Consider the following 27,138-nt stretch of genomic DNA (forward strand, 5'->3'; position numbering starts at 1 on the left):
CAGCATCCTCCCTACCCCTGGTACCCCCAAATAAACCCCCCAAACGGAGCGGCTGCGACTCCGCCGGGTGCAGGAGGCTTTGGGTGCTCTGGACCTGGCAGGGTGCAGCCCTGGGGCCTCTCCCGGGCTCAAAATTCAGGAAAATTTGGGGAAGCAGCTGGTGAGGGACAGGGGCGGGAGGAGCGGGACGAGGGAGAGCAACCAGGATGGAGCTGGGGCCCGGTGTGCGGGAGGAAGGGAGGCTGGATGGGGATGTGTGCTCAGCAATAGGAAATGCTTTATTAGCTGGGAGTGGTGGAGAAAAGCCAGGCAGGAAGAGGCAGTAATAAGAAACATTTTTTTGACTTCTCCCACATCCAGACCACAGAGCGCTCGCCAGGCGGCCGCGTCGGGGCAGCGGGGCCGGGCCGGGAACTGAACCTCTTCGGGGTCCCCATGAGGTTCCTTGGGGTGCAGGGCACGGCTGGGAGCGTCCCTGGCTGAGCCTGGTGTGGGACACGGGGGGGGCCACGGCCAGGAATCCTCCCCAGGAGTAGCAGCAGAGCCGGGCAGCACCCACGGGACCGGCGCGGATGCTGTAGGTGAGTCCCAAAGCACCCTCGGGGGAGGCTGCACGGAGCGGGGCCATGCGGGACCCCCACCTCTGTGGGGTCAGGACCCCCCAGCCTGGCCCTGCCTTCCGCTCCCGGGGGTCCCCATCTTCTTTCCTCAAAGCCTCCATCACTTTTTAACGCCCAGAGCAGCTGCTGGCGAGCCCAGGGCAGGGGCTGATCTCTGCCGAACGTCTCCAGGCTCGGAGATCGGCCGGTTTCCCTCTGGATTTTCACCAACGTGGCCAAAATCAGGAGCTGGCCCCATTTCCATGGCGTTCGGTGGGACACCAGGGTTTACGTCAGGGTAGCAGATGCCGGAATCTGGATTTTGGGGACATAAACCTGGATTTACAGCAGCGTGGCTGAGAGCAGGATCCGTCCCCGGGTCCTCGGCAAAGAGCTAAAATATTATACAGCTGCTAGCAAGCCCCTGAGCTGACGAGAGGGCTGGGAAATGGAGGACAGGGGCGCATCTCTACAATGCATGAGTTGCAGTGAGGGAAAGTTGAAACCACAGTGGCTGACGGCACGGTGCAGAGCCCCACGCTGCCTGCAAGCACAGCGTCTGCTGGGCAAAACCCAGCGCGAGGGCCAGGGCAGGAAACCTCCCCTGCACTGCTGTGTGTGCGAGGAGATGCGTGCAAGGCTGGCATCGTGTTCCTGTTTCTCTCATTAATGCGTCTGAGCTGGTTTTGCTGCTCCCTGCGTGCGTCCTACGGTGCAGCAATCCCGGTGGTGCAAGGGGCCGGGGTGCGCAGCCTGTCCCCGCGGGTCCCCGCTGCGCCTGAATTTCGCCTCCATCCTTCTTGTGCCGTTTGGGAAATGGTCCTCCTGGAGGAGACGGGGTTTGTTCTCCTGGAGGAGACGGCGTTTGCTCAGCTGGAAGCGTGCAAGCATGGCCACGGGGTGCTGCAGCCCCATTTCTGCCCAGGTACCCAACGGGTCCGGGCTTTCCCACTGTCTCCTGTCCCCGATGCTGCTTCCCGAGCAGCCCCTTGGCCCCTGCCTCCATTTCAGGGCAGGGAAAGTCCTCTTCTCTGCGCTGTTTCTTGCTCAAGACCTTCCCAACAACAGGGACTTCCATCATTTCAGCCCCTCTGGTGCATAAGGCAGCGAGTGCTACAGCCTCTGCCTGGCCAGGGATGCTCCTGCCCAGCCCTAAAACCCCCCAGGGTGGATTTATCCAATTTTTTTTCCTCCCCCTGTGGCCGAAGCTGCTACAAATCCCCCAGGATGACGGGACGTAAAGCTGTGGGGTGGCTCGCTGCCAGCATTTCGGGGCTGGAGGTGCTGCTGTGGACCCCCAGGGGGTGCAAACGCTGCAGCTTGAAATGGGAAGGGACTGGGGGGGCATCGGGGCTGGTTTTTGACCCATTGCAGATGTGTCCCGGGATATTTCTGACCCTCATTTTCTACAGCTTGGAGCTGGGGACGGTTCTGGATTAGGGTTTGCTTTGCTTGCAATTTTGTCTCGTGGGCAGTGAGGTTTTCGGTGAGGTCCGGACCATTTTGGGTTGAACGGCAAAAACCCCGCAGGGCTCTGACAAGGCAGGGTTTTGCTTGGTGGCTTCCTGGAAGCGCCTCCGAGGAGGGGATTCACTGCCTGGGAGTCTCCGTTTCCATATTAAAAAGATTCATTCCCTAGCACGCCAAATTGCGAGGTGACCGGCATGCCTAGGAGCATCCCAGGGGCTCACAACCCGAGAGCTGGACGGCCCCAGCTGAATTTATTTCCCAAATCTCATCCTTGTAGGGCTGACCCCGTGCTAGCCGAGGGACCGGCCGGTGAGGAGCGCTGCGAGCGGCCAGGCACCGCTCCTGCCGGGGCGGATCCTGCTCTCACGACAGCCCCGAGCTCGGGTCACCGTTTCCTCTCCACGAGCTACAACAAAGTGAGCTATTTTGGGGAGGAAAAGCCCATTTTTATGCTGCGCAGCAGCCGGAGCCGTCGCAGCTCTGCCCGGGACGGCCACGTCCGTGTGCCTTTCCGCGCGCCGTGCTTGCGTGACTGCCTTTCCCCATCAAGGCCAGAATCTAAACAATCTTGATTCCTGTCCTGGCTGCCATGGGCAGGGCTCCTTGAATTGCAGGAAACGGCGACTTTCGGCGTGTTTATATTGGGAATCGCGGGGCGACGGAGAAGGGAGCGAGGTGGGGTTGGGGAGCCAGGTCCCGGCCTCGTGGGAAGGGAGCGCGTGGCGGTGCCGCGAGGGGCTTGGCCAAAATTCCTCCTTTTACGAGGAGCTGTTGAAAAATAAAAAAATAATAATAATTTTAAAAAAAAAATCACGGCCAAACCTTCCCCAAAGGCGCAGCTGGGGAATTCTTGGCCGCCCGCAGTGACTCCGCTTGTGTCATTGATAAGCTCTGTACAAAAGCCCCCTCCCGGCGCTGAGCCCCGGATTGCAGCCAGCTGCCGGGGCGGCTCCGGCTGCGGCGGGGACCTGGGGGTGCGCAGCGGGGCGTGGGGGCTCCCAGCCCCATCCCGCAGACCTAGAGCCCCGCTGATGTCCGTGGGACACGCCGAGGTACCACCCGTGGGGACGGGGGAGGCTGTGGGGGCCTTGTGGCCGTGGCGATGCCCCCTTCCTACCCCAAACCTCGAGCGCCGTGGGGCTGTACGGGGCGTCCCGGCATCCCACCGGCTCCGCGTGCGTCTGCAGCCGTCCCGGGGAACTGCTCGCAGGAAGGGCTGCAACCGGGACGTCCGGAGCCGAATTCCACTTGCAAGCAGCACATCCTACCTCGCCTCGCTGCCCTCCCTCCCCGTCGGACACCGCGTCCCGCTGCTTCCTTCCCAAAGCCACCGCGCGGCTTCACCCGCGTTTTGCCCGGCCGCCAGCCCCGGGATGTTGGGGATGTCCCAGGGCTGTGGCTGCCACCGTCACCCCCTTTTTTTTTTGTTTTTTTTTTCCTGCAGGAAAATGTCCCAAGAAGCCTGTGGCGGGGCCATGCTGGCGCTGCTGACCTTCTCCCTCGGCCTTGCTGCCGGTGAGTAGCAAAACGGAGCAGAAAATGAAGCTGGGGCCGTGCCCGACGCCTTCCGCCCCGCGCGGGGTGGTTAAAATAAACTCGGGGCTGTTTGGAAACTTAATCGTTTGCTCTGCTCAAAATAAACGGCTGCAGGACGTGGCTCTGGGGAGGTGCTGCTGGTGGTGGGGAGCAGCAAGGAGCTGCTCGTGGTCCCCAGAGAGCACCAGGGGGATCCGGGGTGGATCCAGGCTGGGATCGTCCCGGCTCTGGGCAGGGGGGACGTGGAGCCCCCTAGGAGCACCAGGGATAGTCCCCAGCCCATGCCACCAAGCACAGGTCACCAGCATGGGGCCGTGGGGGGCTGTGGCCAGCCGGCCGTCTGTCTGTCCCCTTGCCACCGTCCGTCTGGCTGCCCTCGTGCTGAACTTGCTGATTCCAGGAGGGATATTTTCTGCGCCAAAGGGCAGAGCTAAATCGGGAGGCGGGAGCGCAGCCGCCCCCTGGCCCCGCAGCGAGGGGCTGCACATTCGGTGCCTGGATCCCAAAACACAACACCCCCAGAGCCCAGCTCAGGCTCCAAAGCTCCCTGGGGCTCCATGGGCAGGATGCGACCCCCGGGCTGTGCGCTGCGAGCTCGGGCAGCCCAATTTGTTGTTCCAGCTCATGGCAGGGATGCGTTTTCCCCGCGCATCCCCTCTGCTGCCTCCTGGTGGTCCCAGCCTGCTTCTAGGGTCTTGAGCATAGGTCCCATTGACCCCAAAGCCAGCAGCATCCCCAAGACGGGTGGCGGCTGACCCCGAACAGGGCATCCCGGTCCCGTGGCGCAACAAGTGTTGTCCTCGTGCCCACAGACGAGCTGCTGTGCGCGTGCGACGTGCCGCACTGCAGCGTGCCCAACTGCACGGGCAAGGTGTGCTTCGTCAGCAAGCGGCGGGAGGACGGGAGGATCGTCCAGCACCGGGGCTGCTTCTCCACCAACCTGTTGGAGAACTGCCGCCCGCACGTGATGGAGCAGTACGGCACCAGGTGCTGCGACTCCAACATGTGCAACGCCGAGCTGGAGATCTACCTGCCAGGTACGGGAACCCCCGGGCTGTCCCCCTTCCCTTTTCGAGGAGTCAGGGGGAGAGGGGCAGGGTTTTTCGGGGATGTGGAGGTGTGTTTGGGTCTCTAAATAATCCCCCTCCTCTCCCAACATTGCCAGGGTCCCCCTTTCGAATGCAGGATGGGGTGAGCAAGGTGCCCCCAGTGCCTCTCCTTGCGCTGTGCCCCCATCCATGGGGGTGACCCCACTGCAGATCCCCCCTCCCATGCCCAAACCCAAACCCAAACCCCAAAACCTCCCCAGTTCCAAGCCCAAGCCCCCCCTTCCTTCCCCCACCCATCCTTTCCCCTCCACCAGGAGAAGAAGCCCTGGAGAAGCCGCCGTCCCTGTCCAACCTCCTCCTGATGATCTTCGTCCCGCTGCTCGCCCTCCTCGTCCTCGCGGCGCTCACGGCGCTCTTCCTCTGGAAGCTGGCCCAGCACCGCCGCGAGAGGCTCCTCTTCAAGCACAGCGACCTGGGGGACACGGACCTCATGCTCAAAGCCTCCCTGGTGGGAGACAGCACGCTGGAGGTGGGTGGGCACCAAGGGGGGAGACCCCCGGCTGTCCCCAAAGGAAGGGGGACGTGCGGCGCGGGGTGGCCACCGGGCTCACCGGCTGCCTTGGCTCCTCAGGACCTGCTGAACGACGACTGCACCACGGGCAGCGGCTCGGGGCTGCCTTTCCTCGTCCAGAGGACAGTGGCTCGGCAGATCACCCTGGTGGAGTGCGTGGGTGAGGACAGCAGGGGCCGGAGCCCTTTCCCGCAGTGGCACCGCGATGCCAAACCCACGGGGAGGCGTTGGACCCAAGCCCTGTAGCCAAAACCCCGTAAAGACCCCAATCCTCGGGGTGGGTGGCACTTGAGCAAGGTCAGCCCACCCCGATATGAAGGGCCCTGCATCATCCCGTTGCCATTCCCCACCGGGAGCTGGGTTTATCACAGAGGGACGGGGACGGGGTTGGGATCCTTTGGGGTCCGTGTTAAGGGGATGCCGTGGTTGGGGCAGGCAAAGGGCGCTACGGCGAGGTGTGGCGAGGCGTGTGGCACGGGGAGAACGTGGCCGTGAAGATCTTCTCCTCCCGGGACGAGCAGTCGTGGTTCCGCGAGACGGAGATCTACAACACCGTCCTCCTCCGGCACGACAACATCCTGGGTGAGGATGGGGGCCACACGGGGGGGAAGGGGGCACCGGGGACGGCGGCGCGGCGGCTCCGTGACCCCGCTCCTCTCCCCATCCAGGCTTCATCGCCTCCGACATGACGTCGAGGAACTCCAGCACCCAGCTGTGGCTCATCACCCACTACCACGAGAACGGCTCCCTCTACGACTACCTGCAGAGGACGGCCCTGGACGTGGAGACCTGCCTGGGGCTGGCGGCCTCCATCATCTGCGGCCTCGTCCACCTCCACGTGGAGATTTTCGGCACCCAGGGCAAGCCCGCCATCGCCCACCGCGACCTGAAGAGCAGGAACATCCTGGTGAAAAGCAACCTGCAGTGCTGCATCGCCGACCTGGGTGAGACCCCGCTCCCCCGGGGGGGGGACACGGCGGTGACGGTGACGTCCTTCTGTCCACCGTCCGTCCGTCTATCCATCCATCCATCCATCCGTCTGTCCATCTGTCCGCCCAGGGCTGGCCGTCATGCACTCCCAAGGCAGCGACTACCTGGACATCGGCACCAACCCGCGGGTGGGCACCAAGCGCTACATGGCCCCCGAGGTGCTGAGCGAGCAGATCCGCACCGACTGCTTCGAGTCCTACAAGAAGACGGACATCTGGGCCTACGGGCTGGTGCTCTGGGAGATCACCCGGCGGACGGCGGTGAACGGTGAGTGGGCTCCAGCCCTCCCTCCTTCTCTCCTCCTCCTCCTTTTTTCTTTTTTTTCCCTTTTTTCTTTTTTTTTCCCCTTTTCCTTTTTTTTTTCTTTTTCCTTTTTTTCCCTTTTTCCTTTTTTTTCCCTTTTTCCTTTTTTTTCCCTTTTTCCTTTTTTTTTCCCTTTTTCCTTTTTTTCCCCTTTTCCTTTTATTTTCGCTTTTTCCTTTTTTTTCCTTTTTCCTTTTTTTTCCCTTTTTCCTTTTTTTCCCCTTTTTCCTTTTTTTTTCCTTTTTTTCCCTTTTTCCTTTTTTATTTTTCCCTTTTTCCTTTTTTTTCCCCTTTACCCTTTTTTTTCCTTTTTCATTTTTTTCCCTTTTTCCTTTTTTTTCCTTTTTTTTCCCCCTTTTCCTTTTTTTTCCCTTTTTCCTTTTTTTTCCCTTTTTCCTTTTTTTTCCCCTTTTCTTTTTTTTTTTCTTTTTTTTTTTTTTTTTCCTTCGCCCAGAAGATTAGCTGTAAATTTATAAACACTGTAATCTGGTGTCAGCACCCGGCTCCCTGATTAAAGGGCCCATTAGACTCAATCAGCGTTCTGTTTGTTCAGTGCTGATTAGAAAACAAGCAGCATCCAGCGCTGCCTGGAAGCCGGCCACGGCCGGGACCTCCGGCCACGGGGTTTTTGCTCGGGGACGGGGACAGAGCTGGGGACCCCCGCAGAGGAGGCTCCTGCCCCGGCCAGCGCCGCTCAGCACCACCGGCAGAGCCCATTAGCGGCATTAATTAAATGGTGGGCGCTGGAGGGTGAAGCAGCAGGTCCCCCCCAGGCGCAGTCTGGTCGGGATAATCTCATTTACTGCCCTGGGGCTCCTTCAGATTAAACATTTACTCCGAATTACTGTGGCCATGTGCAGGGGACGACCTTCAGCCGCCAGCTTTAACCCTTGTGGGGAACCCGGGCACAGCCCCGGGGCACTGAGGAACCAGGATGGGGTTTGGGGTCGCCGGTACCCTTGGGGTACACGGGGCTGTGGGGTGCTCGGGGCAGCCTGGGGGGAGGGAAAACCCCATGGATGCACGGCCATATGGAGGCACTAAGCAAGGATTAGCAGGGCCAGCTGGCGGGCTCGCCATGGCTGCGGGGTTTTATTGGGGCTGGACTTGGTGCTGGAGCCCCCATCAGGGTTGGAGATGGTGCTGGGCCCCCCCAAGACATCCCAGCCCCGTGGTGGGGCCGGAGCAGTGCACCCCAACCCAGGGCTGTGCCCGTGCCACCCTAGGGACAGGCACAGGGGGCAGCTTGGGCACCCCGCAGCCCCCGTTCCCATTCCCTGTGCCCCCCCAAGTGTCCTGGAAGCAGGGACATCGGTCCCGTGCGGGACCAGGGACGCATCCTGCGCCCCGGCCACGCTCACGGCGAACCCCGCAGGCATCGTGGAGGAGTACCGGCCGCCCTTCTTCGACGTGGTGCCCAGCGACCCCAGCTTCGAGGACATGAAGAAGGTGGTGTGCGTCGACCAGCAGACCCCCGTGATCCCCAACCGCCTCTTCTCCGACTCGGTGAGGCTTCGGCAAGGGCTCGGGGTGCATCACGGGGGCTGCAGTTTTGGGGTACCCCGGCTGCAAAGCGCCCACGGAGGGGCCATGAGCTCCGGGTGGCAGCGGGGGCGAGGACGGGTGGAAGCCGGGACCCCCACCCCAAAGCTTTTGCAGACCCTGGGGGAGGTTTGGGGAGCCTGGGGAGGTTTGGGGAGCCCTGGCATCACCCAAAACATCACTCCTTGTCTACTCCCACCCCCCAGGTTCTGTCTGCCCTGGCTAAGGTGATGAAGGAGTGCTGGTACCAGAGCCCCTCGGCACGGCTCACGGCCCTGAGGATCAAAAAGACCCTGAAGAAGCTGCACCACTCCCTGGACAAACCCAAGCAGGAGTGCTGAGCACCGGGGCTGCAGCCCACCCCCCTCACCGTGGCCCCCTTGGCTTTTCCCACCCCAGCGGCTTCTAAATCCGCAAGGTGGAAAAAAAAAAAAAAAAAGGCAAAAAAAAAATAGCAAGCAAGAAATCTTCCAGCCTGTTTATAAAAATATCCCCCGGAGCCGAAAGTTGATGCTGGGGGCAGCCTGCGCCCGGCCCCAGCCCACCCCGAAGCCCCCTACCCAGCCGGATCCATCCCCGTGCTGTACCCCAAAGGGGCAGCACCAGGAATTCCCCATCAGGACCTGGCACAGCTCCGGGTTTTGGGGTTTTTTTGGGGGGTTTTGCTGGAAAAGGCTGGTCCCAGGGCGCTTCGGGGCCGCTTGGAGCCGTGCGTCCTGGGGATCCCACAGAGCCACGGGAAGGTGCCGGGGGTTGAGACTGCTGGGGCCTGATGAGCTTCTGCTTTCCGAGCTGTTTGGGTGTTTTCTCAGCATTTTGGTGTTTTCCAGGCGTTTTCATACATTCTCCAGCCGGCTCCTGCTCGCTCCCTGTTCGGGTCGGGGACTCCTCACGGCCTCGCCCAGGGCGTTCAACGGAAGGAGACGCGCGCCTTTATTATTTAATTATCAAGATTTAATATATTTAATAAAGCATAAAGCTATTTTATCGCTTCCCAGCCTCCCCCACCAGGCACCGAGGAGAAGGGGGACCCCGCGGCCCGGAGCTTGTGCATGGCTTATTAATTTATGGCTTCGACACGGCTGTAGCCGGCGTGTATCGGACCCCGCAATAAACCTCGCTCCAGCCTCTCCGCAAACCCCCTCTCCCTCGGGGCCGCCGGCCCTGGTGCTTCTAGGAATTTGCACCAAAAAAAAAAAAATAATAATAAATAAAAAATAAAAAAATAGGATCCCGAGATGCCAAGAAAGCGCAGACAACAAAGGCCAGGTCTTGTTTGCGAGCGCTGACATTGTTCAGGCAGGATAACCCGGGCGGCCTTATCGCAGCGGGTGCGCAGGAGGTTCCTGCTGATAGCCCGAAAAGGGGGGGGGGACACACGAAAACACCCCCGAAGATGAAAGGGGAACTTGCTCGGAAAAGCTCGGCTGACACGGGGATTTTTTTTTCCGGCTCAGCCCCGTGCGGGATGTCGGCCTGGCCTGGGACAGGACACGGGCCCGGCGCACGCTGACACCGCAGGCACGGCCCGCATTGGGTGCCCTGCTCCCAGTTAGCAGCTGGGAGGAACTGGTGGGCAATGGGCGGCTCTTGGAAGTGGGGGGCGGGCTGGGACAAGGGGTCCTGAGGGGGCATGGATCAGACCCTGGGATGTGGGAGCTGCGCTGAGCTCCCTGGAGTCCCCCCATATCCCCATCAATTCCCCTCCTCACCCCCCCATCTCCCCTTTCCACCCCCCCAGTCCTCCTCCTCAACCCCCCAGTACCCCCCAGTTCCCCCCAGTACCCCCAACCCCCCCCAGCCCCCCTCCTCACCCCCCCCCAGCACCCCTCACCCCCCCAGAACCCTGGAGTCCCCCCATAACCCCCCCAGTTCCCCTCCTCAGCCCCCCCATGTCCTCTCAGCCCCCCCAGCTCCCCTTTTCACCCCCCCCAATCCCCCTCCTCAACCTCCCAGTGCCCCCCAGTGCCCCCCAGTACCTCCCAGTAGCCCCCAGTCCCCCCCCCAGCTCCCTGGAGCCCCCCCCAGTCCCCCCATAACCTCCCCAGCCCCCCTCCTCAACCCCCCAGTACCTCCCAGTTCCCCCCAGTCCCCTCCAGTTCCCCCCAGTACCCCCATAACCCCCCCAGCCCCCTCCTCACTCCCCCCACCTCCCCTTTCCACCCCCCCAGCCCCCCTCCTCAACCCCCCAATCCCAATCCCAATCCCAATCCCAATCCCAATCCCAATCCCAATCCCAATCCCAATCCCAATCCCTCCACCCCCCCCTCCCCTTTCCCTCCCCCCTCCCCCCCCAGAGCCGCGCGGCCCCTTTAAACCCCTCCCCTCCCCCTCCCCCTGCCCCTCCCCTCCCCTCCCCCTCCCGCTCCGCCGCCGCCCGCTCGGCTCCGAGGCCGCGGCGCTCGCCATGGCCGCCGCCGCCCCCCCCCTCCTCCTCCTCCGCCACCACCACCACCGGCCCCCGCCCTCCCCCCCGGTGTCGCCGCCGTTGCTGCTGCCCCTCCTCGCCCTGCTCCTGGCCGGGGCTCCCGGTGGGGCTCGCGGTGAGTGAGGGAGGGGGGGGGGGGGAGGCGGCGGCGGCCCCGGCTGTAACATGGCGGGCGGCCCCGCCCCCGCCCGCACCGGGAAATGGGGGGGGGGGGTAATTGGGGAGGGGGGGGGCCGGGGGGGTAATTGGGGAGGGGAGGGGAGACCCTCAGGGGGGTGATGGGGGGGGACTGGGGGGGTTGTGTGGGGGGATTGGGGGGTTATTGGGGGGAATTGGGGGGGTTATGGGGAGCTGGGGGGGGAATTGGGGGGGCTTTGGGGGCTCTAGGGGGTACTGGGGGGGTTGTGGGGGGGAATTGGGGGAACTGGGGAGGTTATGGGGGGGGATTGGGGGGGTTAGGGGGGAACTGGAGGGGTTATGGAGAGAATTGAGGGGGGCGAGGGGGGAATTGGAGGGGGAATGGGGGGGAATTGGGAGAGCTGGGGGGGTTGGGGGCGCTAGGAGGGGAACTGGGGGGGGTATTGGGGGGAATTGGGGGAACTGGAGGGGGTATGGGGGGATATGGGGAGAAATTGGGGGAGCTAGAGGGGAAGTGGGGGGGGATTGGGGGCGCTAGGGGGGAACTGGAGGGGATATGGGGGGGAATTGGGGGCGCTAGAGGGGAACTGGGGGAGGTTTGGGGGCGCTAGGAGGGAACTGGGGGGGTATTGGGGAGAATTGGGGGAACTGGAGGGGGGTATGGGGGGAATTGGGGGAGCTAGGAGGGGTTGGGGGCGCTAGAGGGGACCTGGTGGAGTATTGAGGGGGAATTGGGGGAACTAGAGGGGATATGGGGGGGGAATTGGGGGAGCTGGGGGGGGTTGGGGGCACTAGAGGGGAACTAGGGGAGTTAGGGGGGCTCTAGAGAGGAGCTGGGGGGCTTAGGGGGCTCTAGGGGCAACTGGGGGCGTTATGGGGGGAGCTGGGGGTGGGGTGGGGGCTCTAGGGAGGAACTGGGGGCCTGAGGGAGGAGCTGGGGGGGCAACTGGGGGCGTTATGGGGGGGATTGGGGGAATTGAGGGATTTGAGGGGGAACTGAGAGGGTTGTAGGGGGGAATTGGGGGAGCTGGTGGGGGCTTTGGGGGTTCTAGAGCTTGGGGGGAGAGAATTAGAGGGCTGGGGGTGTGAGTAGGGGGTCTGGAGGGGCTGTAGGGGGAAGTGGGGTGCTGGGGGGGCTGAAAAGGGGATCTGGGGGGGGAGCTGGAGGAAGAGAGGGGAACTGGGGAGGTGGGAGGGGGTAACTGGGGGGCTGAGGGGTGCTGGGGAGGCAGAGCAGGGGAACTGGGGGTCTAGGGGAGCGTATTAGGAGGGTTATGGGGGGGAGAGAACCAAAGGGGAGGCCCTGGGGGGAGAAATAGGCTATGGGGGGGCATGAGGTTAGCTGGGGGGGCCAGGAAGGGTCTGGGGTTGGGGTCTGTTGTTGGTCTATCGTGACATTTCCCCCCCCCCTTCAAAAAGGGGGGGCTTCATCATACAGGGGAGGCCCCAGGGGGGCTTGGGGTGCAGGGAAGGGGGAGATGGGGGCTGAAGGGGGGGGTCTGGAGGCATCAAGGGTGTGTAGGGTGCTGGTGGAGCCTTTGGGGGGGGCACAGAGGGGAAACGGGGGCTGATTTGGGGGAATCCACCGGGTCTACGAGGGCTGCTTGGGGAGAGACCCGCCGGCTGGGGGGTGCTTCTGGAATGAGAAGGGACCGGGGGGGGGGGGGGGCTGGGAACGTCTGTGGGGCCTTGTGGGGCCCAAAAACGCCTTTGGGGCCCCCCCTGATTGTAGGGGGGGGCAGAAATTCCCCCATGTCCATGCTGAGAGACGTGTTGGTGGCCGTGACCAGGCCGAAATGGGGGGGGGCTGACCCTTTGCAGGACCAGTGCCCCCTCCTCGGGCCGCCGTTTTTTTTGGTGTTTTGTTTTTTTTTTAGCAAAGGAACCTTTCTTTCAAACAAAACACCCCCCCAAAAAAAAAAAAAAAGAAATCGCCACAGCGTTGTTGGCAAATATTTGTTTGGAGGGAGGGCGAACTCTTTTGTCTCGGCTGCTCGCGGCCTTCGCCGCGCGCCTTTGCCTTTCCCCGAGGAGGGGGGGGGGAAGCAAAAATCCCCATGTTTGTGCTTTTTATGAGGAAAAAAAAGCCCTTTTTCCTCACGGTGTGGTGTCCGATGCCTCGGGGGGGGCACCTGTTGGCAGGGAGGGTGGCCCCGGCCTGGTTGGCCACCGAGGGGCTTCGCTTTTGGGGTGTGGGGGGGGCGATGGCCGCTTGTGCAAGGCCGGTGCCTGTTGCAGGAGGAGCCTTCCTCTCCTCCTCATCCTCTCGCCCGTCGTTTTGGGCACTTGGAGGCGGTTTTGGGGAGGTTTTCACCTCTCCTCGTGCAGATCTGGACTTGTTGCCCCCCCTCCCTGAGCAGCCCTGCTGGACGTGGGCGCCTCAGCGAGGCCGCCGGCTTCTCCTGGGGGGGGGGACGACCGCAGGGGTCTCGCCACGGCTCTGCCGTCAGGTTTTCCTCCGAGCTGGTGTTTGGGGGGAAAAAAATAAATCTATAAACAAACAGGAAAGGGCCGATTGACCCCGGGAGCTCGGCGGACCCGGCCGTGCCTTTGATCCGGGCTCCTATTGTTTCCGCCCAGCGCACGCAGCCACGCTGCCTGCCGGAAAGCTGCAGCCTCGGGGACCCCCAGGGAGCCGTTTTGGGGACCCCGGGGAGGTGTTTTGGGGTCTGGCATTGTGGCCACGGTTCCAACGGTGCCGTGCAAGGGACTGGAGCCTCCGATCCTGCCCGTGTCGGCTGCTCGAGCAGCCATGATGCGAGCTCGGCGTGCCTCTGGGGCTGCCCTCGCTGTTGTGCTTTCCGTGAAGGATCTTTGCTGCTTATTTTGGTGTCGGTAGGAGAAAACATCTGAATTTCTGCAGTGTTTGGGTGCTGTAAACCCAGCGTGTGCGTTGATAAATAGAGAGGAAACCTCTCCCCCCCTCCACTTTCCTTTTTATAAAGAAAACACATGGTGCCCGTGCAGTGATTCGTCCCAGGTGGCTGTAGGTAGGCTTCGTTTTTTGGCCTGAAACGAAGCAAAAACAGTGTTTTTTGGGAACAATCTCAGAGCGGCACGTTTTATTCTCAACACCTGCCTCGAGTACATATTCACCCAGATAAATCAGACCAAACGGAGCATGGGTCCGTGAGTTACATCTTCGAACTTTCCAAGAAAGATTCCTCCAACTGGAAATTAAAACCAGTGTCCAACGAGCATTCTTCAACTCCTTCGGCTCCTTGGCCAGACAGCCCGGATTTTCTTTTTTTTCTTTTTTTTTTTTTCTTTTTTTTCCCTGGGTACGCAGCCGCTGCCAGCAGTGGATGCGCCGGAAATCGCAGTTGCGAAAGGAGCGAAGTGAAAAACGTCAATTCTCTGAACGCCAAAGTTCACTGGGTGGAAATCTGCTCCCCAGCACGCGGCCGGGGCGCTTATCAGTCTGCTCGGCTCAAGGGGGGAAGAAAGCAGCGCTGGCATTCAGCGGGGCCGAGCCTTTGGAGGCAGGCTGCTGCGTGCGGGCTCTTTGCAGGGGTGTGAGTGCTCTTTTGTCCCGATTATTTAAGCCCAAGCTTTCCAGCCTCCCTTTTCTTTGTGGATTATTTTTTTCCTCTTTCATCCCAGCAGAAAAGCAGACTTTGGTGCACATCGAGGCCCCCCGACAATGTTTGCTTTGCCTTTTGAATGCTTGCTACCTTCTCTGGGCTTCTTAGAAGTAACCTGTGGCCTGCTAGGTGTTGGAATATCGACAGCACAGTAAGCAGCTGGTTATTTAGACCCCAAAAATGTGCTAGCTGCCTGAGAATAGAGTCCTGGAAACCACCAGTAAGGGTCTGTCCATCTGCCTGGCTCGCAGGACTTTGTTCTGCAGTGCTCGTAGGGCATGGGTGGCTCCTGAACTGGTTTCTGAACAAGCCAAAACACAAAATAGGTGTCAGACCAGAGCATGGAGAGGGAGTTTGGAGCCATATGTCTGTTTTCTGAGTTGAAGAGCAACAGCAGCAGAAATGTCAAGGCTTCTTCTAATTACCCTATTAATGATGAGGCTCCTGTCAATTCGCTTGCTTGAAATTCATTTAAAGCTCTCCTTTTGTGTTACTTGACTAGATGCAAGGAAAAACCCTTCTTAAAAGGTGTAAGCACATCCTTCCCCCTCCCTTTTTTTTTTTTTCCATTTAGTATGTCTTCGAGTCAGCCACGATATGTTCATGTTGGGTTCAGTGCATGCCAGGGGACTGCAGCCAGCTTGAAAAAGTTGGGACTCTTGTTGCTAACTTTAAATATCCTGGTATAATTTTTAGTTTCTGGATGACTTGCATGCAAGTGCTTTTTTTTTTTTTTTTTTTTTTCTTCATAGCACAGCTAATTTTAACTCTGTTTCATTTAGCAGGAGTGGGTCAGTAGATTTCAGAAGCGCCAGCAAGGAACAGAAGAGATGTTGAGATCTGAAAGTAGATGGAGATGCTGATGAGGCAGCGAGATGTAGGGAAGGCATTCGAGATGGTGGCTCTGTATCTGCAGGAGAGCAAATCTTCTGGTTTCTTCTGCCCCTCGGCAGGGTAGCAGCTTTGTTTCTAAAATCTTCATTGGAGAGCTTTGGGTATTGTACTCCCTGCTTTTTTGGAAATGAAGCCCTGATTGTTTTCTTGAAGAATCATTTTTGGGGCCGTATGGTTGAACGAGGAGCATGCAGAGGCTCAGAACAGTCCTCGGCTCCCTCGCCACATGAGAATGGGTTTTATTTCGACTCTTGGGCAAAACCCTCGATGATAATGGTTATTCTTTATTTCAGCACAGCATATAATGAAACCCTGAAAGGTATTTCTTTCTTCCGAGCATGTTTACACATGTCCCTCTTCATTATAGCATCTAAAGAAACAGCAGAGGTACAAACCCAATTGTTTTCCATTTCTCTTGCTAACATTATGCTGCTGCAGCATTAAAACATCACTACCAGATTGGGTCTCATTAAGTTAGGTGCTGTACAGAGACATAATAAATTGCAGCTCCTGTTCCAGAGCCTTATGAAGGCTCAGAAGTCAGGGGAATCATTGTTCCTCCAGCCTCGATTCAAACTGTTGAAAAAGAACAGCAGCTTACAATCTCGGCAAAAAATCTGTTTATCTGGTAAATACGTGGGTGGGTATTGGCAATTTTACCAATGATCATCTTCAGGTTAATTATCTTAATACGTCTTGATCAGGTAGCATTTTCCCCCGGGAAGATGTCATCTTGCAGAGCGCAGCTTTGGGGAGATTTGGGGAAATGTATTCCAAGAGGTGGTTAACACCATTACGTTAGATTTCGCTGTGAAACTTTTCCCCTGTCTAGCTGCATAGACATCTTGACACATGCATTCCTGTGCGAGAATAAATATGTGCAAAATGAGCTCAGATAGTTGCTGCAAAAAAAAAAAAAAAAAAAAAAGGAAAAAGAGAAAATGTTCTTTGGCTGTCAAAGCTTAATATTTTAGCTCCCTGGAGCCTGGAGCTCTAATCCAAGGACCCCCACCTGCTTGTTGGGATTGATTTTTACAAAAGCAGGGTACCTTTAGTGGGGGGATTTGGTACGAGGGGGTCTTCTCTTGTTCCCCCCTGCTGCAATTAGGGCGGGAGGATGCCTGGCTTGCGAGGCTTTGCTTCAGAAGGGCCACGAGCCCGATCCGTCCCTCTTTGGGAGAACAAAGCTTTCATTCGGAGGATCCGCAGCTTAATGCTAGGCTTGTTTAAACAGCTTCGTGTAAGGGCTGGGTTTGTCTCTGAGCAGAATGGCAGGAAGAGCACGGAGCAGATAGAGCAGGCTCGGCTGCCAACTTGTGCAGCACCTTTCGTGCAGACTCATCCCCAGGCGCTCCTGCGAGAGGGGAGCGCGGCACCGCCTGAGCTCGGAGCTGCTCTTTTGTTTTCCTCTGCCCCCATCTATTTTCATCGGCCCGGTCGGTTGCTTTTATTTAAGTAGATTATATGTTTTGCTCAATAGGAGCTTTTCTTCCCCAATGAAAGGAACGCTGTTTGGCATGAAAAATTCTCTCCTTCGCTCCTGGCTTTGCCCGCGCGGTCCCGGCTGCGCTCGGGAGCCCCGCGGAGACCCCCGGCGTGGGGCTCTCTACCTGTCGCTTCTCCGTCCCCCATCCTAAGGGAAAGAACCGCTACGATGCTACAGATAGGTGAAGAATTTTCCCTTCTGGTTAATCAAACCTGAAATGCAAGCCCTGTGCAGGGGCTGCCCTGTAATTGTGCTGACTGCCGGAGTGCCGGGCTCCGGCACCATGGCACCGCAGCAGGACCGGCCCTCGGTGGGTGATGCCTGGGGAGGAATTCGGCTCCAGGCGATGGCAGGCCTGGGGGTGGGCTCTTGAGTGATAAAAATGCAGGCAGAATTGGCTCCTGGCTGCTCAAGGGAGGCTGGAGCTAGGCTGCGGGGTCTACCGAGGACTTAATAAGTCCTAAAATCGGAGGGCGCCTGCCTGCAGCCCTCCTGGAATGTCTGGAGAGCCCCTTGAGGGTCTCATGGGTGGCGTAGCAGCAGCACACGTGCCTGCTGGAGTCTTCGCTTCCTTTGTTCACGCTGCTCTCCTTACCCTAGGGGTTTTGGAGAACTGTATAAAAAAAAAAAAAAAAGAGCAGCCGGCTCGGAGGGGGAGCTGGCAGCACCGCAAGGGGGAAACGAGGCCGGGCTTTGTGGGGCTTACCCCTCCTTGGGAAGAAACTTTGTCTTTCTGCCCAGAACAGATAAGGATCTTTTGTCTCCAATCCCTTTGCACAGGGGGTTTTGGTATCGTACCTTGCAGGTAGACCGATGGCTTTGTGTTTGTGTTTTTGTTATTTATTTATTTTTTTTTAACTCTGCAAATGAAACCGAGAGGATGCAGCCAGTGCCTCGGCTTTTGTTCTTGAAAGGATGCTCAGTTTCGGGCCAGATACGGAAGAAAGAAAAAGTTTCCAAACCCAGCTTTATGAGAGCACTGAAGTGTTTTGTTTATTTTTGAGCTTCTGGAAGTGAAATTGCCGGAGCCTTAATCTCTGACTTAGAAATGAGTCTAACAGGAACCGGGTTCGGTTTTACTGCATCTCAATCAAGTTGCAAAGAGCCTGCATGGTGGAACGTGTTGCTTAAATGATTTTAATTTCTACCTTGAGGTTTTGATAAAGTAATAAAGGAGATGCTTTAAAACACTATTTCCTTTTAAGTAGACTTGAAGGTAGGAATGTGCCCTGGCTGCTCTCTCCTTTCTCGTGTTTTCCTAAAAGCTCCATTAGAACCAACCTTTGTTCCCCTGGGCGTGCGTGTCTTCTGGAAGACCTGTCCTTTTTGTGCCCCGCTGACCACTGGAAAGCGACGTGCTCTGAGCTGTGGGGTGGGTGAACACAGGGGGCTCCCCTTTATGAACATCACCCCATAAAAGCCGAGCAATCCTTGGGTACGGTGTGCTCGGCTCTCCTCCGTAGGGCTCGGTCTTGGGGTCATCCCTGTCCGTTTTCTGTCCTACATCCCTTTTCAGCTGCGTTTGCTTACGGTGGTTTTAAAGCCACCTCGCTCAGCAGCTCCTCTGTATTTCACTGGCTTTTCACTGCTGCTTTAGTTCTGGATCTGTCGGTTCAAACCCACTTGTGCCCGCATTCAGCCTCTCTGAAATACCGCAGCCTGCCTCGGAGCTGTTAAGCAGCACACGGCAAGAGCTAGGAAATGAAGAGCACAGCGTCCAGAGAGAATTGAGTGAGTAGCAACGTAATTAGCCTAACTGATTCACCTAGGACACTGGAGATAAGGGCTAACGGGTGTCTTCCTCCCAAACAAACCCCAAAGAAGTTGCTCAGGACCTGCTCTTTTTCCCTTCGGCTCACGGTGCCCCTTGCAGCCTGATTTTGCTGTGTTGGCTGGGGGAAAAGGGGCTCTCCCCGGGCCGTGAATATCCCTGGAGGTTTGGTAAACGTGCTGATGGCAGTGATGGTGCTGACAGAGGGCTCTGCGCTCCCCCTGCCCCGCAGGAAGGTGTCTGACACACACGAGCATCTTCGTGACTTTTGTCCCTGTCCTGCCGCTGGCAGAGCACAAACAGGCAGAGAGGCTTTAGCTGCCGGGCTGGGGAGAGTTAACCGTGCTGCTTGTATCTTTTGAAAACCCTTCTTCAAACCCTCTCTACCTGAAAGACCATTTCTGCAGCGGGTAAGTACATGTTTCGGAATCCCTCCGGGGAGGCTGAGGGATCTGATGAAAGGCGAAGAAAAAGCTGCGTGCTGCTCCCCAAGCCCCACCCTTCTTCTTGACATTGTTGTACTCGCTCTTTGTTCCCAACCCGGGCGATGCCTGGGGATTTGCTTACAGTTTTTCAGGCAGCTTGAGAAAAGCCCAGTGACAGCTGGAGAGGCCGAAAAAATGTGGGAATCCGCCTCGGAGAGTGTCTCCTGCGCTCCTCACCCAAATAATGTTCACGGAGAGCAGGCAGAAAGCCAGGAATGTATTTGACCCAAGGAAGCGTCTCGGATCGGGAAGGCAGTTACTAAATAAGCGCCCGATCTGGTTGGGTGTAGCACGCTTGGCTTGTGGGGTTGGTTTGGGTTTTGGGTTGGCATCTGCCTGCTGCCTGTGGAGGTGGATGTCCCTCGCTGGGCTGCGTCGGGCAGCTCATCCGTGGCGTATCCGAGGTCCACGCAGGACCTTTGGGTGCTGTCGGTCTGCCAAGGGGAGCGAGTGCTCTGCCTCGGTTTGCTTTCCGCCCCTAGGTCGGATTGGGAGTGAGTCTCGGTAAAACGTAGCCGAGTTTGCAGGAATGACTTGGGTCATCTCTGCTAATGGTTGGTTGCAAAAAGGGCAAGACGAGGGCAGTGCCAAGTCACCTTCTGGAAAGGCGTTGCTCTTCCACGTTGCAGTCGGTGCTCAAGGCAGGTTCTTGCGTCTACAGCATCAAATGTGACTTGTGCTGTTACTAAAGCCAATTCTTCCCGGACCTAAGAAGTGGTCAGACTGAGGAAGAAAGTTTTCTTTTTGCTTGAACGTGTGGTTTCTGGCGAGTTTTAAGGAGCTGATCCTGTCTTGATTTCTGCAGCTTTGACCTGTTTGTGCTCCGACTGCAAGCAAGCAAACTCCACGTGCGAGACGGACGGCGCGTGCATGGTGTCCGTCTTCAACCTGGACGGCGTCAAACATCACGTTCGGACCTGCATTCCTGAAGCAAAACTGATTCCTGCTGGGAAACCCTTCTATTGCCTGAGTTCAGAAGATCTGCGTAACACTCACTGCTGCTACTCCGATTTTTGCAACAAAATTGATTTAATGGTTCCCAGCGGTGAGTAGAGAGCGAAATAAATCGTCTGTTTGAAGTGCAGAGGATGGAAGCTGTCTGTTTGGGGTCGGGAATGAGGTGTTCTTGGCACTGTTTTCACTTTTTCCCTTAGGTTGCTGTGTGAACTCGAGTGCTTGGCTTATTCCCTTGATTTGTAAAGTGGAAATAATAACAAACTACTTCAAATTAAAATGTAAAGTTGCTCGAGCTCCCCTGTGGCAGACAAAATGTCACCAGATGATGAGGTTGTACTTTAGGGTAGGAGAAGCTTCCAATGTTTGGTTGTGTTTTTTTTTTTCCCCCCTCAACCTTCAGTCAGCAGCTCCGTGTTATGAGACTCCTCTGACCTTATCAGCCCTGCTGCTGATATCGCACAGGCTCCTGAAAGCAGCAGCAGATACGTTCATCTGCAGTTCAATTTAAGCTTCTGCTGCACGGTGCTCTGTGTCTGCCATGGCCTGAGGTCAGTGCATGTTTTCTGGGCACGGCTCGGTTCCCTTTTCCGGCGCTGCCTTGCTCTGCAGCCTGCCTTTTATCTGATAGATTTGCTTTCCTTCCTCCAGGACCGCAGATCTTTTCGGTGATGAGGCACGAGGATGGGAACGGTGCAGAGCTCTGAAAGAGAGCGTGTGGGGTGAAGGGGTGCCTGAATTCTGAGCACACAGAGAGGAAACAGCCCTGCCTTTGAGTCAGGGTGTGGGAAAAGGCTGCTGCTTTCCAGCTCTTGGGACGGAGAAGGCATGCAGTGCTTCCTCATACCTTGTTCCTCTCCATTCGGGGCTGATATTTAGTGGGGTATTTAGAAGGGGACAGAGGCAGAGCTGAGTCCTTACTTCTGGTTGTTTTTTTAATCCCACTTTGAGAGTTCTAGTGGAAGGTAGAACACGTGCTGTTCTAGCAAAGTTGGCCCAGAACAGGCTCCCACCCCCTTTTAAATAGCAGGTGCTGTAGTCCCCGATGCCACAAATGAAGCACCATCATCTTCTGTGGGTTTTCCCTGTAGTTTGCCTGCCTGCTGAACTGATCCTTCCCATGTTACCACTGTTATTTGATGCGTCCTTTGCCATCCTGGAGCAGCAAGCTAAAATAGTCTTGGCTCTGAGAGGATAATTAAAACACAAGAAGAAGGTCCTTAAAAGAACACTGGAGGAGTGACAATTTTCTAAACGAGCCTCTGTTTTTTTCTCCCAAGGACACCTGAAAGATAACGAACCCCCATCCAGCTGGGGTCCTGTGGAGCTGGTGGCGGTGATTGCTGGACCCGTCTTCCTCGTGTTCGTGGTCATGATCATCGTCGTCTTCGTTTTCCACCACCACCAACGAGTCTACCACAACCGTCAGCGGCTGGATATGGAAGATCCCTCTTGTGAGATGTGCCTGTCGAAGGATAAGACTCTGCAAGATCTGGTCTATGATCTCTCCACCTCTGGCTCTGGCTCAGGTATTAAGATAGGACTGGAAATGACCTGGTAACGTGTCGTTGTAATGGAGCAGTCTGTTCTGGCTCTAGTCCTCGTAGCTTTGCACTGGTGGAAGGTCCTTGCCTCATCAGCCTGTTCAGGTTGGCTTGTCATGAGTAATATTTTAGTTTTGGTCACGCAGCAGAGTCTGTAACGTCAGTGTTCAGTGCTTAGACCAGGTAAGAGCAATGGTTCAACTCCTCCGTAACTGGTGATGTGTAAAAACAGCCTCGTGTGGCTTTCCTCCTTGTCTGCAAAAGGATAACTCACACGGCTGCGTTTATTTCAAATTTAGTCCTGAAACTGAATTTGGGTTGGAAACAGACAATAATTGCTAACCCGTGGGTTATTGGCTTTCAAAGGGAGGTGCAGGATTTCACCTGCATCAAATCTGGCAGGAAAATAGGAGAGATTTCAGCAGCTGAAAACCTTAGTGTGCAAATGCTCTTTGTGCAGCCTGTTTCATCCCAAAGAGTCCTTGGGTATTTCAAAGTGAACGGTGTGGTTGTGAACTGTACAGTGTTCAGTTAAGTAAAAGAAGTCATTCCTAGAATAGCTAGGGGACTCATCATTTTATTCATGGCTTTGAACTATGAAAGCAGTTAGGTTAAGAAAAAAAAAAAAACACAAAAACACTGAATTTTACAGCAGATGGAAACTGTAGGATAATCCACAGCGGCAGAGAATATAGCAACCTGATATTCAGCCAGGGAATAAACCTTTGGCACCACATCTGCTATATATAAAGTGTTTAGGGACCTCTTCTGCACTCACTGTCTGCAGGTGAGCTCTGCATCTTACGTAAGAGGTGGCAACTTCGTTGGGACTGCTTTCTTAGGAGAAGTTCTGGGAATTTACTGCTTTTTAGTGGAATCTGTCTTCGAGTTTCCCTCTCCATATTCAGGCTGAAGCTTCTTTGATCTGCTGCGGAGCAGTAGTTCCCTGACTGCTGTGTGCCTAATCACTGGTGGTTTGCAAGCTACTTCAAAGCGATATGCAGATGCTCTCGGAGCAGCCAAATGGTACATCCTACACAGGCACAGGAGCTGCCACCATTTGCTGTTTTGGGTCTTAGGCAAGCTGAGCGTTACCAAATGCAGAGCCTTCTAGGTTTGATATAATGCTCCAGGGCTTCAGGAGTTCCTTTTGCTGCAGCAGACGTTCAGCTCTCCGTGTTCTTGTTTGTAGGTTTGCCGCTTTTCGTCCAGCGGACCGTGGCTCGGACAATTGTCCTGCAGGAGATCATCGGCAAAGGCCGCTTCGGGGAAGTGTGGCGTGGCAGGTGGCGTGGAGGTGATGTGGCTGTAAAAATCTTCTCGTCACGTGAGGAGCGTTCCTGGTTTAGGGAGGCGGAAATCTATCAAACTGTTATGCTGCGACACGAGAACATCCTGGGATTTATCGCTGCAGATAACAAAGGTAAAATGTTCCCCAGTCGTGAGAGCAGAGACTTTATTAGCATGTAGCCTGCTTCTAGTTGTTTCTTCGCTTGGATTTGCAGTTAAATGGTTAAAGAAAACCATCTACATGCTTTTCAAAGCTCTACATATTCAACTTTCCCACCAAAGGATGGTAAAATTTACTGCTGTTGTTGACTCGCTTGCCCCCAGGTTGGCTGTTGAGCTGCAGCCTTACCCAGTAGTTCTCTGTACCAAAAAGAAGGGGTGCAGGATGCTCAGGGGTTTTGTTCTGTCCCTGCATTGTACCCATCTGAGCAGTCTCCTTCCTGCTGCAGATAATGGAACGTGGACTCAGCTGTGGCTTGTCTCTGACTACCACGAGCACGGATCTCTCTTTGACTACCTTAATCGATACACGGTGACTATTGAGGGGATGATCAAGCTTGCCCTGTCTGCTGCGAGCGGGCTGGCCCATCTACACATGGAGATCGTGGGTACTCAAGGTAAGAGCAAAGTCAAGAAGGGAGTTCTTACAGGGAGGATAAAGCAGAATTGCTTTCTTTTGGTATTGACCAGCAATGGATTGATTATTTTTGCTGGTGGTGGACTGTGTTCGCCTTCCTTCTGGGAATTAGACCAGCATTTCACATCTGCATCCTAAAATTGGGGCTACTTGGGTGGGAAGGTAGCACAGGCAGCAGCAGTTCTAAACTCCTTAAGTCCTCTTAAACATGCCTGATGCCTGGGATGGAGTTCATGTCCCTCTTGAGGCCTCTGGATGCTACTGCATCAGCAGTACCTCTGAAGCGTAAATGGAGCCTTTGCAAACCATGGGCGGGCAGCTCTGCTCTTTTTTTCATGGCTAAAGTGTATCCAAACAGGAAAATGTGTTGCAACACGGAGAATTTAACGCCATGAGATCCAGTCCTGCGGCTTTCACCAGACCGTGCTCCCTGCTACTTATTCTTTTGTTCTCTTAGGAAAGCCTGGCATTGCTCACAGAGACTTGAAATCCAAGAACATTTTGGTGAAGAAGAATGGCACGTGTGCCATCGCTGACCTTGGCCTGGCCGTCCGGCACGATTCGGTTACGGATACGATTGATATTGCACCGAACCAAAGGGTCGGAACCAAACGGTAGGGGAGCAGCGTTTCCTGGCCAGCGTTCGAAGGCATCTCTGACAAATGCTGTTTAGCACTGGTGAAATTTTCTGTCTTCAGTATTTCCAGTGTCTTGCAGAGCGTCAGCATTGTGTTCAGAACTGGTGTCCCTTCATCTCTGGGTGCCATCAAGCTGAGAGCTGTAGGCCAGCTTTGTAAACTCAGCACCAGGGGGCTCCTATAATCCTTGACAACACGCTTGGCATTCTCAGACGCCTTTGGGGGCCTGTTGTCTGGAGCTTGATGTGCTTTTTGGATGTTTTTGCCTCTTTCCCAACTCTTCTCTTTTGAGTTTTGTTCACTCCATCGCACCGTTGGGCCCAGTTCTGTACTGATTAAGACTGCACAATACCCAGTTTCATCTGCTGACAAGTGCTGTGCAGAACTTGCCGTTTACTGTCTTAGAGTGAATCCCCTCTCCAAACTAACGTGCTGATCCTTTTCTCTTTCTGCAGATACATGGCACCTGAAGTCTTGGATGAAACCATTAACATGAAGCATTTTGATTCCTTCAAGTGTGCTGATATCTATGCTTTGGGCTTGGTCTACTGGGAGATTGCTCGAAGGTGCAACGCAGGAGGTAATACCCATTCAGGTGCTTGTGCCAACAGCCTGGCTTGCGTCTGGCTTCCCCATCCTCGATGGTCTCTGCTGGTTGGGTTTTGGAGACCCTGGAGCACAGGGCTGCAGGAAGATCCGTCCGTGTGCCTTGCTACCAAGGGAGGCAACAAAAGTGACCCAAAAAAGTGACCCAAAAAAGTGACCCTGTTAAGGCTGGCTTTTGTGGGGAAGTGGGAGTTAATGTTCCGGGCGGTGGCTGTTTTTTTGGATGGCTTTTAAGTAAGTGGTGGTGCCAATCCCGTGGCTAACTTTCTTCCCCTTGAATTGGTATGAATGAGTGACTTGGCACATCCAGCTGTGAGCAGGAGCGCCGTGCTGTCATGCGTGCAGCCGTCCTGCCAACTGCAGCTCAAATCGAGGTTCCTCGACCCTCCCTCTGTGGTGGGAGGTGTCGATCGCGGCACGCTGACTCTGTTCCAGTTTGGGCAGCTGTATTTTATTTCCCTGAATTTTTTTCTTGTAAACTCAAATCCCAGATTCTTCGTTTCTGTTCTAAATAGCTGCAAAGCCTTGACGCATCTCAGGCAGTGAGTCATGTAGTCTAAAACAGAATCTGTCTGCCTTCAGTGAGCTCTGTGGGGATGAGCCAGTCTCCCAGGAATTGCATTTCCCCTTCCCTTCCCTTCAGGTATCCACGAAGAATATCAGCTTCCATACTATGACCTCGTACCCTCTGATCCTTCGATTGAGGAGATGCGGAAGGTTGTATGTGACCAGAAATTAAGGCCTAACATCCCAAACTGGTGGCAAAGCTACGAGGTAAGATCTGCTTTCACCTTCACCTCCCCTTTTCGCCTCGATAAGGTGAGGAAAGAGCGAGTACCGCAGGCTGAGCTCTAGTTTTAGGAGGGGCAGAGGGCTGTGCCTGCCTCAGCTGGGCATCTGTAGTCTTGGGGTCGAGGAGGGGACTGATGTCTGCCCTTGTTTCTTGCCTAGGCACTACGGGTGATGGGTAAGATGATGCGAGAGTGCTGGTACGCCAACGGAGCGGCTCGCCTCACCGCCCTCCGCATTAAGAAAACCCTCTCACAGCTCAGTGTCCAGGAAGATGTGAAAATCTAGGCTCTGAGCCCCAGCATGAGGAAACTGCACAAAGCTGCCATGCTAGAGTAGACGTGTGATGGAGGCCTACCTCGTGTTTCTGCCCAATCTACTGCTACCAACCAGACAGCGGGACCTACAGGCTGCTAGGTGGGGTGACAGAGCCTCTTGAATTGCTCTCTTCCCTGCTTGGGTATGAAACAATCAGAAACCTTTTTATGATCACCTCCTAACAGCGTGAAGACTTGAGAGGGACTTTAACCTGAGGGATCTCAGCCATGATCGTAACTCTTGTTTCTTTAATGGAAATCCCTGTAAAGTTCAGTGCGCGTGACGCACCCGTTGGCAGTGTTTGAGGCCGGGGTGCTAGGTGCTGGGAGTGGGAAGGGAAAGGGAAGGTTTTCTTGCCATGCTCCGAGGGTTTTCCGAGGACTTGGCACATTCATGCAGAAAAAGCATTGCAAAAACAAATGGTGCTCCCTTCTGAGAGGCTGAGCCTGAACAGTTTATCAGCTTCGTGAAACCATTTCCCTCCTTTTTCTTAAGCTTGAAAAATTCTAAGTCAAAAAAAAAAACAAAAAAAAAAAAAACAAAAAAAAAAGAAAACAAGAAAACAAAAACCTGACTGGCTGTCAGTGTGCGCAATGGTGTATGCATGCGCAAGGTGCGCGTGTCCCCTGTGCCTGTTCATCTCCTTCCGTAGACGTGCAGTGTCTGCCCGTAGGGTGGCTCATCTCCGTTCGTGCTTTCTGTGCATGTGCAAATCTCGAGTGTCCTTTTTTTGAGCTGTGCGTGCTGGTGCTCTCCTTGTTCCGTAGTGAGCGTTGTCTGGCTTGGACAGGCTGCTTAGAACCAGATCCTTAGCTCTCCGATGGGTGCTGTGGCCTTGCCGCCCGTTCGCCGGCTGCAGGGACTTCCCATCAGGTTGCCTCACTGCCACCCCCTCCCTTTTTTTTTTTCTTTTTTTCTTTTTTTTTTTTTTTTTTAAGACAAAACAAACAAGGAACTGACTTCACTCCGGAGCCCGGGCTTTTTGCCTTGAGCCTCTGGGGGTTTGAATTCTTGGTAGCGTGGAAAGAAAGCCGGGGGAGAGAAAGCCACGGAGCTGAGTTGCATTTCAGAGACGGAGCAGGCACTGCGCCCGGCTGGAAGGAGATCAGGCCATGGGGAAACGCAGGAGAGACCGTTCCTGTAGGAACGCGATTCCTGAGTCCACCATCGAGGCACCCTTGGGGCATAGCACGAGGGGCCGGGTGTCCGGCGCTGCTCTGCGCCTCCCGAGAGGCGCTCGGCACTTGGCAGGAGCTGACGGTGGGGTGTGGGGTTTGGAAATCAACGTCCAGCTTTTTAATATACATATATAAATATCTCATAATCTGGAAGTGGCTGTGTATAACTTGTGGGGTGGGGGGGAACTGCATGACTTTTTTTTTTTTTTTTTTTTTTTGATTAAATGCCGAATCAGGGTGAGGTAGAGTTGGTTCGACTGTTGTCCGCAGCTGGGCTGAGCGAAACCAGAAGCAGCTCGAGGACTGAGCCTGTCGTGCTGACTGCAGCACCGCAGGCC

General features: G+C 55.9%; 2 protein-coding genes across 3 annotated transcripts; both read left to right on the plus strand.

Moving 5' to 3' along the window:
* Nucleotides 1-360: 360 nt before the first annotated feature.
* ACVRL1 (activin A receptor like type 1) lies at nucleotides 361-9,043 on the plus strand. Of its 2 annotated transcripts, XM_084499733.1 has the most exons (10): nucleotides 361-581; nucleotides 3,514-3,584; nucleotides 4,418-4,642; nucleotides 4,969-5,183; nucleotides 5,286-5,385; nucleotides 5,661-5,807; nucleotides 5,894-6,169; nucleotides 6,285-6,482; nucleotides 7,894-8,024; nucleotides 8,267-9,043. In XM_084499733.1, the coding sequence occupies exons 2-10, from the start codon at nucleotides 3,518-3,520 to the stop codon at nucleotides 8,399-8,401; spliced, it is 1,494 nt and encodes a 497-aa protein (XP_084355859.1). In that variant the 5' UTR covers nucleotides 361-581; nucleotides 3,514-3,517; the 3' UTR covers nucleotides 8,402-9,043. The 2 variants fall into 2 exon arrangements, with proteins under 2 accessions (XP_084355859.1, XP_084355858.1); XM_084499732.1 differs by having other exon boundaries at nucleotides 4,969-5,385.
* A 1,439-nt stretch (nucleotides 9,044-10,482) lies between these two features.
* On the plus strand, nucleotides 10,483-26,155 carry ACVR1B (activin A receptor type 1B). Its single transcript, XM_084499756.1, has 9 exons — nucleotides 10,483-10,603; nucleotides 19,652-19,891; nucleotides 21,081-21,329; nucleotides 22,537-22,767; nucleotides 23,084-23,251; nucleotides 23,729-23,885; nucleotides 24,365-24,489; nucleotides 25,159-25,289; nucleotides 25,467-26,155. The coding sequence occupies exons 2-9, from the start codon at nucleotides 19,717-19,719 to the stop codon at nucleotides 25,590-25,592; spliced, it is 1,362 nt and encodes a 453-aa protein (XP_084355882.1). The 5' UTR covers nucleotides 10,483-10,603; nucleotides 19,652-19,716; the 3' UTR covers nucleotides 25,593-26,155.
* Nucleotides 26,156-27,138: the final 983 nt, after the last annotated feature.

This window comes from Aythya ferina, assembly GCF_964211825.1.
Source record: "Aythya ferina genome assembly, chromosome: 28".
Classification (NCBI taxonomy): domain Eukaryota; kingdom Metazoa; phylum Chordata; class Aves; order Anseriformes; family Anatidae; genus Aythya; species Aythya ferina.